At 42.0% G+C, this 16,626-nt stretch overlaps 1 protein-coding gene across 2 annotated transcripts in view; it reads right to left on the bottom strand.

The window, feature by feature from the left end:
• Positions 1-11,018: 11,018 nt before the first annotated feature.
• Positions 11,019-16,626, bottom strand: part of ALG14 (ALG14 UDP-N-acetylglucosaminyltransferase subunit) — a 435,379-nt gene continuing 429,771 nt past the window's right edge. The window contains exon 5 of one of the 2 annotated variants that reach the window (XM_050778369.1): positions 11,019-11,516. In XM_050778369.1, coding sequence (XP_050634326.1) covers positions 11,286-11,516 — 231 coding nt within the window. In that variant the 3' untranslated portion in view covers positions 11,019-11,285. Of the gene's footprint in view, positions 11,517-12,309; positions 15,373-16,626 lie in introns of those variants that run through there. The other variant, XM_050778382.1, reaches the window with a different exon arrangement.

Raw genomic sequence — 16,626 nt, forward strand, 5'->3', positions numbered from 1 at the left:
TGCACCCTTGGAGAAAGGGATCCTTCAATAGGAGTCAGCCTCCTTAAGTCTCCTGTAAAGATTTTGTCAAATTGATGTTGGAACACCTCAAATATTTACCAAACAATGAGGAGCACAGCTCTTAGGTGGATAAAGATTACGGTGACATTTCAAACTCGGTAACAGTGCATTGAAAGGCCCAACATAGACTATTTCAAGTCAGAGAAACCTATTCAGGTTCAGATTTGCAGACTGACCCTTTTCTTTTCTTTTCTTTTCTTTTCTTTTCTTTTCTTTTCTTTTTTTGAGACAGAGTCTTGCTCTGTCGCCAGTCTGGAGTGTAGTGGCACAATCTCAGCTCACTTCAACCTCCGCCTCCCAGGTTCAAGCGATTCTCCTATCTCCACCTCCCAAGTAACTGGGACTACAGGCGCGTGCCACCACGCCCGTCTAACTTTTGTATTTTTAGTAGAGATGGGGTTTCACCTTGTTGGCCAGGATGGTCTTGATCTCTTGACCTCGTGATCCACCCCCCTCAGCTTCCCAAAGTGCTGGGATTACAGGCATAAGCCACCATGCCCGGCCCACTTTTTTTTTATTTTTTCATGAGTTAAGCATGAAATAAAAGTAATTTTTTAAGTGTCCTTTCTTGTTCTCATTTAAAAACCTAGTTTGTTTCACTTATCTATAATCAATACATTCTTTGTCTTTTTAGCAACTGAAAATTTCTTACATGATACATATGTCTAGAGCTTTTAATTATGGAAATGCTGAAACATATATGAAATAGAGGGAATATAATGGGCTTATTTACGAACCCCATGTACCCACTGCCCAGTGAGCTTCCACACGCGTGGCTAATCCTGTTTTATCTATAAACTCTCCTTCCTGCCCACTCTGGTAATGGATTTTCCATCAAATCTCAGGCCTCTTATCATTTCATCCGCAAATACTTTGTTTTTTGTAAGATTGTGATGAAAACATTTTAAGCTTTTTCCATCTGGCTGCTTTAGACTCCGCTTGTTCAATTGGGCTGTCAATGGACCAAACCACGAGTCTTTTTAGATGCCTTGCATGGTTTTAGGTCCAGATAATTCAGGGCAAATCAGTTTGAAAATTGAACCTCTTTTAATTTGTCTGCCAGACTGGAACTGAATAAGGGAACATTCTGGATACTTTTTATTCCTTGCTGAATTTTTACCAACTCTGTATATGGTATTTCCATAAAAATCTTGTTTTTCTCCCTTTTCTTTGAAGAATGAAACTTCTTTTCCCTTTTTTTTTGAGAGGCGGGAAGAGACTGTCCCCAGATGCCATCCCTCCTGCGGCTGCTTGGCTTTTCTCGGGCTGTATTCCCTTCCTACTCTCAGTGTGTACGTTCTGGGGACTGGCAGTCCAGTGGGGACCCAGACGTGGAGAGGGTGGGCCTTGATGTCATTCAAAGATTACTGCACTTCAATCACTGGAGCTCAACTGAAAACTTAAAAAAGTTCTCTTGGGCTGGGTGCGGTGGCTCATGCCTGTAATCCCAGAACTTTGGGAGGCTGAGGTGGGTGGATCACGAGGTCAGGAGTTCGAGACCAGCCTGGCCAACATGGCGAAATCCTGTATCTACTAAAAATATAAAAATTAGCCAGGCGTAGTGGTGCACGCCTGTAATCCCAGCCACTTGGGAGGCTGAGGCAGGAGAATCACTTGAACCCGGGATGCAGACGTTGCAGTGAGCCGAGATCACGCCACTGCACTCTAGTCTGGGTGACAGAGCAAGACTCCATCTCAAAAAAGAAAAAAAAAAGTTCTCTTTACAGTCATTGAATTTTAAATCATTATCCTAAAAAGATTGAGAAAAAAATGATTCCAAATTGGACAGAATTTTATTTTATTTTATTTTTACATTTCCTTGCCAGAAACACTGTTCTTATTTTCAGTTGAATGGCTTGGGTATTAATTAAGGCTTTGAGCTCAGCCGCTATCTCCTTTTCTACATTCTTGCTGCTAATCGTCATATATGTGACACATGACTTCTGTTTAAATGTTCAAGTTTATTAGAGTAGAAAAAAAATCTCAGTTATACAGGAAAGGAAAAGAGATTAGGAATCAAGTCCAACCATTTGCTTATTCATCTGCATATGGTTAAAGATTTAAAAGAATCCACTGGTTTCTTTTTCACTGCTGCATGCTGGCCAAGGAGAAAGGAGAAAAAAAATCCTTTTTCTATCCATGGTGTAGAAATACATCTTCTGCCTTTTGCCTGGGGGTCAAGAAATTTCTTCCTCTTTTAATATTAAGCTAAAGTACCCAAGCTTTGGAGAAACTGGCTCCTTCTGAAAGGTTATTTTTCTTTTTTTTTTTTATTTTATTTTATTTTTTTTTGAGACGGAGTCTCGCTCTGTCGCCCAGGCTGGAGTGCAGTGGCCAGATCTCAGCTCACTGCAAGCTCCGCCTCCCGGGTTCACGCTATTCTCCTGCCTCAGCCTCCCCAGTAGCTGGGACTACAGGCACCCACCACCTCGCCCGGCTAGTTTTTTGTATTTTTTTAGTAGAGACGGGGTTTCACCGTGTCAGCCAGGATGGTCTCGATCTCCTGACCTCATGATCCGCCCGCCTCGGCCTCCCAAAGTGCTGGGATTACAGGCTTGAGCCACCGCACCCGGCCTGAAAGGTTATTTTTCTAATTACCTGTTTCTTTGTGACAAATTGCTCCAAAACTTCGTGGTGGAAAACCACTACCATTTAATCATGCCTATGAACACTGTGGATCAGCAAACCACAGGGCACAGAAGGAGAGCTTTTCTTTCTTCCACGATGTCTGAGCCTCAGCTGGGAAGACCAGAAAGGCTGGAGTGACTCAAGTGGCAAGGCTGGAATAATCTGGAGACTTCTCCTCTTGCATGTCTAGTGCCTCGAGTGAGATGGCTCAAAGTCTATACTAAGATATGATCGTCAACTGGAATGTCTACAGATACCATAAAATTCACCCAGTATACTATTCAGTGGCTTTTAGTATATTCACAGAGATGTACAACCATCACCACTGTCGAATTCCAGAACATTTTCATCACCTCCAAAAGAAGCCTCATATCCATTAGGGGTTGCCCTCCATTTCCCCTTCCCACTGCCCCTGGAAACCACTAAGCTACTTTCTGTCTGTGGATTTGCCTACTCTGGACATTTCGTATGAACAGAATCATGCATTTGTTGTCTCTGGTGGCTGGCTTCTTTAACTTAGCATACTGTTTACAAGGTTCATCCACACTGTAGCACGTATGAGTACTTCTTCATTCCTTTGTGTGACCGAGTAATATTCCACTGTATGGATATACCACATTTTGGTGAGCTTTTGGGTTATTATGAATAACGCTGCTGAGAACATATAAGTTTGGTGTAAACATATGTTTTTAATTCTCCAAGGTATAGACCTATGGGAAGAATTGCGGGGTCATATGATAACTTTGTTTGATTTTTGTGAAACAGTTCAGTTTTCCACAGCTGCTGCACCATTCTACATTCCTACCAGTAATGTAGGAGGGCTCCAATTTCTCCAAATCATTGGCAGCATGTATTTTCTGGGTTTTCATGGACTATAGCCATCCTAGGGGGTTGCTGTGCTTAGTTTAAGAAGAGCCTCCTTAACACACCAAGGGAGCTACCACTGATAGAGACAAATGTGACTGAGGGCTTGCTATTTAGCAGGCTCTGTGCTAAACACAGTACATGCATCATCTAGTTTAGTGCTCACTACAACTCTAACGTCGGTACATTATGCTTATTTTACAGAAAGGTCAAGTAACTTGCTAGAAAAGGGATAGAGTTTGGGAGATGTGGATTTCCCATATTAAAAAAAAAAAATTAGAGAACTTGGATACTAAGTTAGGAGTTTGGTGGCCCAAGTGAAAGGTTATTATTATTATTATTTTTCAAAACAAAACAAAAAACATCTGGCTGATTGTGGTTGGCAGAAGTCTCAGATGGCCCCCAGACTGGGCGTGGTGACTCAAGCCTGTAATTCCAGCACTTTGGGAAGCTGAGGTGGGCGGATCATTTGAGCCCAGGAGTTGGAAACCAGCCTGGCCAACATGGTGAAACCCCATCTCTGCTAAAAATAAAAAAGTTAGCCAGGCTGGTGGCGCACTCCTGTAATCCCAGCTACTCAGGAGGCTGAGGCACGAGAATCGCTTGAACCAGGGAGGCGGAGGTTGCAGTGAGCTGAGATTGCACCACAGCACTCCAGCCTGGGTGACAGAGTGAGACTCCGTCTTAAAGAAAAAAAAAAAAAAAGATGTCCCCTAATATTCCAGCCCCTGATTTCATGCCCTGGATAATCTACTATCTGTAAGTACGGGTGGAATCTATGAATATCATGACATGTCATTCCTCTGATTACGTCACATTAACATGGCACAAGGGACGTAATTATGGTCCTAATCAGTTGACCTTGAATTAATCAAAAGGGAGATTATACTGACCCAGTCATGTGAGTCCTTGAAGGACAGGAAGCAGGTCACCACAAATCCTACAACTGCAAGGAACTGAATTCTGCCATTCTGCCAACAACCATCTGAATGTATCTGAAAGAGGATTCAGAGTTGCAGATCAGAACTCAGCCCTGGACATCATCTTGATTTCAGCCTTTTGAGATCTTGAGTAGAGAACCTTCTTTGCCTGGATTTCTAACCTACAGAACTATGAGATAATGTATTGTTTTAAGCAAATACATGTGTGACAATTTTTTACACAGCAATAAAACTAATACACAGATCACTGACTGACTAAAAGGGGATAGGCCGGGCGCAGTGCCGTATGCCTGTGATTCCAGCACTTTGGAAGGCCAAGACAGGAGGATTCCTTGAGACCAGTCTGGACAACATAGTGAAACCCTGTCTCTATTTAAAAAAAAAAGAGGAGATGAATTCATTAATGTGACATTATGTAAAGCAGCAGTTCTGAAAATGTGGTCCAAGGTCCCGGGAAGTCTTCAAGATGTTTTTAGGGGTTTATGAGGTCAAAACTATTTTCATAGTAATATTAAGATGTTATTTGCCTTTTCCTTGTCATTCTCATGATGGTATAGTTTTCCAGATGCTAAAAGATGTGCGATGATATTGTTCTGACAGCCAATGGAATACGTCCTTTTATATTCCTGTGTTTAAAATTTTTCTCTAATTTCTACAATGGTAAATATTGACAAATATCGCTCACACAAACAAAAGCTCATTGGGATTTTTTTTTTTTTTTTTTTTTTTTTTGGAGACAGGGTCTCACTCTGTCACCCAGGCTGGCGTGCAGGGCCATGATCTGCAACCTCCGCCTCCCAGGCTCAAGTGATCCTATCACCTCAGCCTTCCAAGTAGCTGGAACTATAGGTGTGCACCACGATGCCTGGTTAATTTTTGTATTTTTTTGTAGAGATGGGGTTTCACCTTGTTGCTCAGGTTGATCTCAAACTCCTGGGCTCAAGTAATCCATCCGCCTTGACCTCCCAAAGTGCTGGGATTACAAGTGTGAAACACTGTGCCCAGCTGGTTTTTTTTTTTTTTTTTTTTTTTGAGACAGAGTCTCGCTTAGTCGCCCAGGCTGGAGTGCAATGGCGCAATCTCGGCTCACTGCAAGCTCCGCCTCCCGGGTTTACGCCATTCTCCTGCCTCAGCCTCCCGAGTAGCTGGGACTACAGGCGCCCGCCGCCTCGCCCGGCTAATTTTTTGCATTTTTAGTAGAGACGGGGTTTCACCGTGTTAGCCAGGATGGTCTCGATCTCCTGACCTCGTGATCCACCCGCCTTGGCCTCCCAAAGTGCTGGGATTACAGCCAGCTGGTTTTCAATAATTTTTTAGTATAAGGGGGTCCTGAGACCAAAAAGTTTCTGAAGCACTGGTCTAGAAAAAAATATAACTGAAGTGAGCCTAGACAAGTCTGAAGCTATAATAATAATAGTAATAATTATTATTGTTTTTTAGATGGAGTCTCGCTGTCGCCCAGGCTGGAGTGCATTGGTGCCATCTCAGTTCACTGCAACCTCCGCCTCCCTGGTTCAAGCAATTCGCTGCCTCAGCCTCCCAAGCAGCTGGAATTACAGGTGCCCACCACCACGCCGGCAAATTTTTTGTATTTTTAGTAGAGGTGGGGTTTTACCATCTTGGCTAGGCTGGTCTTGAACTCCTGATACCGTGATACAACTGCCTTGGCTTCCCAAAGTGCTGGGATTACAGGTGTAAGCCACCGCACCCGGCCAAATAATTTATGTATTTAATTAATGCCTACATTTGTACAGAGCTGTGGTGTAAATACAATCGAAAGTGGAACAAGGATACAAAACTAGCATGAGGTCCAGTCCCTGAAGACAAACATAAATAAGAAGCAATATCATTCATTGTTCCTTCCATAGGTGCTTCTAAGTACAAGGACTGCAATTCAATGGTATGTAACTCAGTACTAACCTTTGGTATGGGTGGCTATGTCACAGAGTTATTTAGATAATTTGCTCAAACTAGGCTGAAGACAAAGACTTTGTGAGTGAGGCAAAATCTAAGTTGGAAGTGAAGTAGAAGGAGGATAAATATTTAAGGCGTTATCCTTTGGATAAATACCACTTTCTTAAAGGCCTTTCCTGATTTCCCTATCTAGAACCACTTTCTTAAAGGCCTTTCCTGATTTCCCTATCTAGAACACCAACTACCTTCTACTCCATCATAGTGCCCTGTTACCCCATTTATTTCCTTTCTAGGAACTTTTTCTTTTTAAACAAAAAAATAAAGACAAAAACAAAAACCAAAAACAAAAAAACACCTAACATAGCTATTAAGGTAAGCCTGGCTGGAGCTAGAATGCCCTGGTTCAAATCCCAGCTTTGCCACTTTCTAGTTCTATAATCTTTAATAATTACTTAACCTCTCTGTGGTGTAAATATTATAAAAAGTGGAACAAGGGCCGGGTGTGGTGGCTTACACCTGTAATCCCAGCACTCTGGGAGGCCAAGGTGGGTGGATCACTTGAGGTTGGGAGTTCAAGACCAGCCTGGCCAACATGGTAAAATCCCGTCTCTACTAAAAATACAAAAATTAGCCAGGTGTGGTGGCACACGCCTGTAATCCCAGCTACTCGGGAGGCTGAGGCAAGAGAATCACTTGAAGCCAGGAGGCAGAGGTTGCAGTGAGCCAGTGAGATGAGATCACACCACTGCACTACAGCCTAGACGATGGAGAAAGACTGTGTCTCAAAAAAAAAAAAAAAGAAAAAGAAAAAGGTGGAACAAGGATACAAAACTAGTATGAGGTGCAGTCTCTGAAGACAAACATAAATAATTAACAAAATCATTCATTTGTTCCTTCCACAGGTGTTTCCTCAGTTCCTCAATAAAATGTGCTCATCAAGCAAGAAATTTTTTGTTGAAGAACTGGCTTAGGTTGTAACCATGGGACTGAAAAGGAAAGGGTACATATGAACTAAGTCAAAGGCAGAATCAATAGGTGATGACAAAGGAGAGGAACAGTAAAAGTAATTTCAAGGAGAGAAGAGGAAGACAAGAGAAAATTCTGGGGATAATGAAATAAGAAAGGCAACCTATTATAAGTGGGCAAGGAAAGAGTGAAAAAGCAAAAATGATTCCAAAGTTTGTTGCTTGAGGGACATGATATAAGCCAGTGGGCTAGCATTAGTTAACTACTCCAGTGGGAAAAGGAGGAGCTATGTCAAATTCATGTTTAAAATGAGTTGGCAGCAAGAACACAGTTGTAGATGATTTGTTTTTAGAGTGCTAGAGTGATGGGCCCTAACAAAAGAATGTCCAGGGCGGACAAGATTTGGGTGTCTGCTCATTGTGCGTCAGGGCTGAAATCATGGGAAGAAACCCCGTGAGGCTCAAACGCTGACCTGTATGGAGAAGGACAATTTTCTTTAACACTTATGATGATGTTCTTATCATTGGTAAAAGGTGCTTAATACATTGCTATCAAATGCCTTTTGGGGGATGGGGCTTTGCAGAAAAAATAAAGCACTCATTCAACCCAAGGAACTGCATAGGAAAGGGGTATGTTTCTCAATTTTAACTTACCATGTATCTTTGAAAGGTAAAATAATGTGTTCCAAGTTGCTTTTATGAGGGGAAGTTTGGGTCATCTCCTTCCTAGCAAGGACGTCTTGCTATTCAACTCACAATTGCACACCACTCCTCTTGTTGACATGGTTTCATAGCACTCTTCGTTCCAGGCTAAAGTTTCCTGTCATGATTTTTGGGCATCGTTTTTGAAACAGTTAGACCTTCTGACCTGGCAAGCTGCTGAGACCTTTTAGGATAGCTGAACTGCAGACAGAAATCTTCCAGGGAAGTAGGTGTGGGCAGGATGTGTGGTTTCCCTGCCTCTCATTTGAAGACTGATTCAATTAATTTCTCATGCACAGTCTCCTACAGTAAAAGTTGCATTCAGAGTGTTCTAAGAGAAATTGGAAGGGACAAGCTAGCTACTCATCTTCTTCAGTTTGAGTTGAGGCTAGAGCACTATCTTTCTGAATGTCACAGAAATGCACAGCAGAGAAATTGTGCCACCAGCCCCCTCTGCTAATGGGACCTTGAGGACTCAAATTAGCCATAACAGCAGAGCATGCACTTGTTTACCAAGTAATCTGAATGATCAGGAAGATGCAATAACACATGCCTCAGCTTGGCTCTGAATGAGTACACAGCAGCCTGAACCTATGAAAGATATAAGATTTCTAAACTTTTGGTGATATAACACATACACATTCTTTCTCTGACATTCCAGGCTAACCACTGTCTTAAGTTAAGGCTCTGCAAAACATCTGGACATATGTTTCTGGAAAAAATTACAGCATCTTTTCTACAACTCTCTCTGGTCTGATCTTTGTAAGTTCTGACCTGATGGAAGCCTCTGCAGCAGGATGAACCTGCGGGGGCCCGGGGAAGCTGCCCCACAGCACAGAGAGGCATTCACTAAATGCAGTTCTTTTCCTTACCATTCATTTACCTAGTGCCACTTAGGAACAAAGTACAGAGCAGAGAAAGACTTAAACAGGAATGAAATGCAGATGCTGTTGTCCCTGAAAAAATCACTTTCTCTCTAGAAAAGTCAAGGCTTATTTCACCTCATCCCCTGGTTGAACGATACGAATATGCTCTGATACTCCAGGTCTACAGGTCAGTGGAAGCAACCAGTGCCTGAGATTTGAGGATGAAAATCAAAGCAGAATGAACTACCATTTGGCTGCCCCAGGCCCACTAAATCCAGACGGCAAAGTGTTCTCACCATTCTGAGACATCTTCAGCCACACATTTCTCCAGCCAAAAACCTAGGAAGATGTCCGGCTGACAGATGCGCCTGTTACATGATTCAGAGAAGGAGGTACTTTGTTTTTTTGTTTTTTTTTTAAAAAAAGAAGAAGAAAAAAGGCTAGATCAGCCTCAGGATTTTAATTTTACATGATTGTGGATAATCATGTCTCTTTTCACTAAAATTCAATCACTTCATTAATCACTATTTCTTTATTAGATTTATATCATACTTATAAAGCAAAAGATTTAAGAGGAAAAAAACCTATATATAAACTGAAATACTACAGGAGAGGATCTTCTCTTTTCTGTTTCTTCTCTTTTTGTTTTGTTTTTTTGGTTGCTTTGTTAAAGAAGCAGAGCTTAGAGGGAAGGAAATGGAATTCCTGTTTTTGAGGAGCTCCCTGGGCCAGGCACTGCACTAACTTGTACTTCTATTGTAGTAGACATGGCACCATTAGAAACACAATCTCAAGCAGGAACAGCGACAGAATTTAGAGGGTCTAAAATATAAGTTCCTTGTTTAAAAAATTATTCAGAAGTTCAAGACAGTGACAGCAGAACATTAAACCAAGTGTGGGGCCCTGTTAAGTGCAGAACTCTATGTGACTGCACAGGCTACACACACGTGTAACTGTCCCCACTATGAAGTCAGGCTTACCTGAACTTGAATTGTGGCTTTGCTACTTAATAGTCATGTGATCTTGGACAAGTCATCTGTAAAATGGGAATAATAACAATCCCTAAATCATTGAGTTTTGTTTGTTTGTTTGTTTTGTTTTGTTTTGAGACAAAGTTTCGCTCTGGTCACCCAGGCTGGAGTGCAGTGGTGCAATCTCGGCTCCCTGCAGCCTCCGCCTCCCAGGTTCAAGCGATTCTCCTGCCTCAGCCTCCCAAGTAGCTGAAATTACAGGCATGTGCCAACACACCTGACTAATTTTTGCATTTTTAGTAGAGACAAGGTTTCACCATGTTGGTCAGGCTGGTGTCAAACTCCTGGCCTCCAGTGATCTGGCCGCCTCGGCCTCCCAGGGTGCTGGGATTACAGGTGTGAGCATCATGCCCGGCCTAAACAAGAGATTTGGCTGGGCGCGGTGGCTCAAGCCTGTAATCCCAGCACTTTGGGAGGCCGAGGCGGGTGGATCACGAGGTCAGGAGATCGAGACTATCCTGGCTAACATGGTGAAACCCCGTCTCTACTAAAAATACAAAAAACTAGCCGGGCGTGGTGGCGGGCGCCTGTAGTCTCAGCTACTTGGGAGGCTGAGGCGGGAGAATGGCGTGAACCCGGGAGGCGGAGCTTGCAGTGAGCCGAGATCACGCCACTGCACTCCAGCCTGGGAGACACAGCGAGACTCCGTCTCAAAACAAACAAACAAACAAACAAAACAAGAGATTTTAAAAGATACTCTGTATTAAAGCCAACTACTCAAAAAGCAAGACTGAAGTACAAAAAATAATACTGGTTTATGCTCAAGGTTCTGGAGGCTTGTGGAGTGCAAATTGTCATGAAGCCAATTTAATATAACTGCTTCCTTTATGCTGAAAGGATTCACTGGGGACATCACTGTTTCCACACAGGAAATAAAGCCTTTTGTATCTGAACAAAAACTCAGAAATACCTTTTTTTTTCTCTTCTTTTACAATGCAGAATACTTTACAAAAAAAAAAAAAAGCTTTAGGACAGGAAATGTTACTAATCATACAAACTCTATATTTAGTTCCGTAAAAAAATACTACTAAAACAGCCAGAAGAAAATTTGCAGGTAGTGATACATATTTTTATCTAGAAAAGAGATTTGGTTTACAGAGGCATAAATATTTAGTAGTTACTGTTTATCAGTGTTTGTTTCATAAGAGAAGTCTCAGTTTCTTCCCTGAGTCATCTGTACATTTTTTATTCCTTACCATCAATAATTCTCAGGACTGTCAGACGCCTTTACAATAAAATGTAGGGTTTTTTCCCCCCAATTTGAGTACATACTATTGTTAACTGCAAAATTCTAAAGAAGTCAGTTGCCATTTGTCAAACAATTCGCCCGAGGTACACAGATTGGGGATACTTTTCTTTCAGAGCTGGCCACTGAACAATGAAGTAATCTGAGAGATGAAACAGAATCTTTCCGGACAGGGATAACGTTTCTACACGGCAGATGCTTTCAACGTAGACAATGATCACTTTCTTTATTCCTAGTATCCCGAGGAGAAGGGCAGATACACAGATAGGAACACATGTTCCTGGTCCGTTACACAACACCTGAAAGAAAAAGTTGAAGTTCAAATGAAAACACAGAATAATCATCTAAGGGAGGCATTTTGCATTAAGAACAGTCTGATCTCAGAGGGGATTTGCTTATTATTCTAATAAGTCCTTCTCTGTCAAGAACCAGGATGCAGCAAACAGTGCATGTTCAAGCCCATGCACTTGGAAGCCAGGCAGAGCTGCGTTGTCTTGGTTCTCTTGCTTACCAACTGTGTGACTCAGGGCAAATCACTTAACTTCTAACTTCTAGCATGGTGCCTGGTGCTCAGTCAGCCCTCATCAGATAGGCATGTGTTGCTCTTCTCTGACTGCTCTGTGGACCTTGAATGTCACCAAAAATATAGAAAACAAAATCAACTGAGATTCACTGTTTTCTTTTATGTACCAACTTATTCTTGATTTGGGAGAAAATGTCTTTAATTGACTATGAAGTTTTTTTTTTTTTTTTTGAGACAGAGTCTCGCTCTGTCGTCCAGGCTGGAGTGCAGTGGCGTGATTTCGGCCTGGGTTCAAGCGATTCTTCTGCCTCTGCCTCCTGAGTAGCTGGGACTACAGGTGCCCACCACCAGGCCCGGTTAATTTTTTTTTTTTGTATTTTTAGTAGAGATGGTGTTTCACCATGTTAGCTAGGATGGTCTTGATCTCCTGACCTCGTGATCTGCCCACCTCGACCTCCCAAAGTGCTGGGATTACAGGCATGAGCCACGGCGCCTGGCCGAATTTTTATAAGCCATTTAAGAAAATAAGAGAAAATCTATTTCAGAGAATTGTTGGTAAGATATTCCTGTTTTCAGAGGAAAAAGCATTTTACACAACATCTTAATCATATGCTCATGTTGACTGAATTAGTAAAATCTAATAAAGCATTTTATTCCACAAACCATAAAACAAGAGGTTTGTGATTGTCTATGCATATCTACTGGGCATGCTCTATGTCACATGATCTTACCAGCCTAAGGTCCACAAAACTTAGCACCAGAGAATCTCAGAGTTGGAAAGGTTCCCATATGTACTGTCTATATTGTTTATACCACCCCAGCATTTCAAAGACTCTCCCCGACAGAAAGAGGGCCATCTTGCCTCCATGTGAACATAGTCAAGGCTGGAGGGTTTGAAAAAGGTTACCTGGTCTAGGCTCCACCAGGAGGCGTGACCACCTGGAACACCATCCACAGAGCTTTGGGAAAAGAGTCTGTTTTAGATGAGACCAATCTTCCTTATGTCTTCCTCGAAGCTCTCTACCTACCATCTACAAACCCCCTTTCTGTCTTTTATGGAGAATTTGTGTTCACTTTCCCTTGAATTACCAGCTACTAAGCTGCTGTCCAGACTGGTCTTTAATCTCCATTAAGTTGCCCTTATAACCTTTCTTCATAGTCCCTCAAGGCAATGTAATAGAAAATGGAACTGAGAGTCAGAAGAACAGGGTGAAACAAATTGCAAACTGGCTCTGTGACTCTGGGCAACAGCATAAATAACAATCACTACCTCGCCCCTCACCACTGCTATTTATTAACAACACACTACGGCCAAGTACTGTAGTAAACGTTTTACGTGTATTACGTTTTAAGTAGTCGTCACAGCAATCATAATTTGAGACAAGTTCTTTTTTTTTTTTTTATAACTCTGTATCGTTCCAATTTTAGTATATGTGCTGCCAAAGTGAGCATAAGCAAGTTGTATCATCCCTTTTTGCAGAGGAGAAAAGGGAGGCACGCAGAAGTTGGGCAAGTTGCTTGATCACATGTTTAGGAGGTGAAGGAGTTATGTTGCTTCGGTCACTTTTTTCTTATGTGACTCAGTTACCTTACTAGAAAATGGGTAGACTGGACTAAATGTCTTTTCCTCTCAGCTCCAGGGTTCTATAACTTTATAATTTTCCTCTATCTTTGTCTTAAACCTAAATTACAAACTTGCTCTGAATCTTTTCAATGTTCAGAATTCCAAAAATCCAGTTAATGCCAGGCACTATTAATATTTTGGACTGGATATTTTAGTTATGGGGGCCTGTCTTGTGCATCTGACTTGCCAAGCTTCGCAGCATCCCTGGCCTCTACCCACAAGATTCCAATAATCAAGACAACCAAGAATGACTCCCATCACTGCCAAATGTCTCCAGTTGACAGCCACTATATTAATGTACTCCCTAATCCTCGGATTATTTGTGCTGCTTTTCTTAGTCTTTGTTTCAATAATACAGAACAAAACAAAAACTACAGCTAAAAAATAATGTAAAGATTGCTGGATCTTGAACGTCACGGAAATAATTTCACATTTGTTCCTCTTTAAAAAAAGGTACAACTCCACATGTGTTCATTTCAACTTCTAGTCAACTCTCTATATACAAACTATGTATACACAGATAGAGATATCTGTATATGGGAAGGGAAATGACTGGCATTGGTGGGAGATGCATTAACAACCTGCCACAGGTCAGAAGAAGAGACTGTTAAGGTAAAAGTATAAATTAAAGGTATTTTGTTTATCTCTCTTGCATCTGTATATTTGGAAGCACCTTACTACAAAAGTCCCTGGTACAGTAAAACCACAAACCCATAAATCAAGGACTGAAAAAAAAAGCAAACTAATCTCAAAGGAAAGCTACTTTTAATTACACAAAGGTTTTACCTCTTTCTGAGGCAGCCTAGGCAGAAAAATAAAAGTGGATTATGGAGTCTTCATTATTCAAAGAAGCATACCAGACAGACTTATTCCAAGCATCGAACAAAGCAGAACTCACTGAGATAGTCTAAGATGTTAAATGATATAATGATTGAAGCTGTGTTTTTAATTTAAAAAAACACAGAAGAACTCTTCATACTTCCATTTCTCAAAATATAAATTATCAGTGAATGTGTCTCACACCATCACCCTGGCCATCTCTCTTCCTCACTACTCTGTAAGCTCCTCATGGGCAGAGTCCACTTCTAGGACAGTGTATACTCTGCACCTAGAACAAAGTAGCCATTCACTACATTTTGCTGAAAGGAAGAAAGAAAGGAAGAAGCAAGGGAGTATAGAAGGAGTGGGTCTTTGCTTACCCTGTATTGATTCAAATGGTCCCTTTGCCAAACTTGACCATGTGTAATTCTAACTATACACTTACGTGGTTAACTGACAGCTTTTTTTTTCTGTTTTTGAGAAAGAGTCCTGCTCTGTCGCCAGGCTGTAGTGCAGTGGCACAATCTTGGCTCACCGCAACCTCTGACTCCCTGGTTCAAGCGATTCTCCTGCCTCAGCCTCCTAAGTAGCTGGGATTTCAGGCACACGCCACCACACCCAGCTAATTTTGTATTTTTAGTAGAGACAAGGTTTCACCATGTTGGCCAGGATGGTCTTGATCTCTTGACCTCGTGATCCTCCTGCCTTGGCCTCCCAAAGTGCTGGGATTACAGGCCTGAGTCACTGCACCTGGCTTTTTTTTTTTTTTTTTTTTTAACCATTCCACATCCATCACCTTTTCCTCAGGGGAACGAACCACTGTATCCCTCGCTCTCAATTTAAGTGCTTGTGTAGACCTGACTCCACACCCAGCGATAAGGAGAGGATGTATGACTCCAGTCTGACCAATCAGAGCATCGAATTCCCCTGGTGAAAGTCACTGGTTCGGGGAAGAGCACAGTCCAATCAGAAACCACAAGACTTAGCAGAACACTTGCTGGGGCTGAGAAAGCCGCACGTTTTCTGCTGTTCTGGAACTGAGGAGGATGTGGCCTTGGTGCTACTGACATCCATTTTGCCACCATGTAGAGAGCTTGAGAATGAAGGCATCACAAAGCAGAGTAGAGCCGAGAGATGAAGACAGGCCAGGTCCGAAAGGCAGCATTATGATCCATGAATCCAGTTGTGCCTGAAGGAAACCAGATCTGACCGTAGACTTGCCAGGTAGGTGAGGGAATACATTCTATTTCTGCTTAAATAATTTGAATCAAGATTTCTGTCACTGGCAATAAGAAGCATACTACCTGACACAGCCCTTTGTTTTGTCCAACTCGCTGACTGGCCTCTGATCATCTGCAGCACCAACCAGTAGGGGTTCAATACGTGTCTGCTGGATGATTAACAAATCAATAAACAAACTTCTCTAAGAGCAGGAAGTCTAAGAGATATACTAAAAATAATACGCTATGGGTCTAGAAAACGGAAAGAGGACAGGATAACTATAAATACAAGGTCATGAGCGTAGATGAGCCACATCAAGGATCAAGAGCAGTTTCAACAGGTTTGTTGTTCTGTAGATTTGGGTCACCACAGGTCAAGTCCCATTGGCTGAAACATAACATTCTGCATGTATGAAAAGACACATTTTCAGGAAACTCATGGATCAGAAAAATAAATAAATAAATAGAAAAGACATACTTAACTTGAATAGTCCGAATTTAACTCCCGACCCAGTAAAACACCCCCACCAAATATGGGCTAAGAACTTTGGCATCCTGGGTTGGTTTGTAGGTCAGAGATCATGGAGTTGAGGGTGACCCGAGAGAGCATGTGAAGGTGAAACTGAAAGGCAGTTGAAGAGTTCAATTAAGGCTTCAAGTTTAAGAGACTGGACAGAGAAGCAGAGTCCAACTCTAAGGCACTGGCCCAAACCCAGACCTTCTGATAGCCTCTTGCTGACTGAGGCGAAGGCTGGAGGGAGGTCATGAACTGTAGGAACACAGCTGCAGGGAAAGCTTTATTGAGCTCCTGGGGCCATGGATGAAGGTAGAGAACTGGAGCCCACGGTCAAAGCTGGGCTGGCTTGGGTAGGTAGCCTATACGGAGGTCAAGGGTTCTGTCAAAATCAATGCTTTTGTTTATAGGGTATTGGCTCCATTAGGTAGACAGGTAAATGGGAAAATGAGGAAGGGAGAAAACACTGACATGTAGGAATAGTCAATAGATAAAGAGAAGAAGCTTGGTTGTAAAGCTGAACAGGAAGCAAAGTCAGGAAAACGCTTTAAGAATGGTTAGACAAATAAGAAGAAAACCAAAAGGTCCCTTGCCTATCCCCAAAAGTGTATCAAAGATGATGAAATGATCAGTACCATTTCTTTCAGGTAGCAGAGCTACAAAGATAGAGACAGAGAAAAGATCTTCAGATCTGGTCAAGAGTAATAGA

The sequence above is a fragment of the Macaca thibetana genome, chromosome 1 (assembly GCF_024542745.1).
Source record: "Macaca thibetana thibetana isolate TM-01 chromosome 1, ASM2454274v1, whole genome shotgun sequence".
Classification (NCBI taxonomy): domain Eukaryota; kingdom Metazoa; phylum Chordata; class Mammalia; order Primates; family Cercopithecidae; genus Macaca; species Macaca thibetana.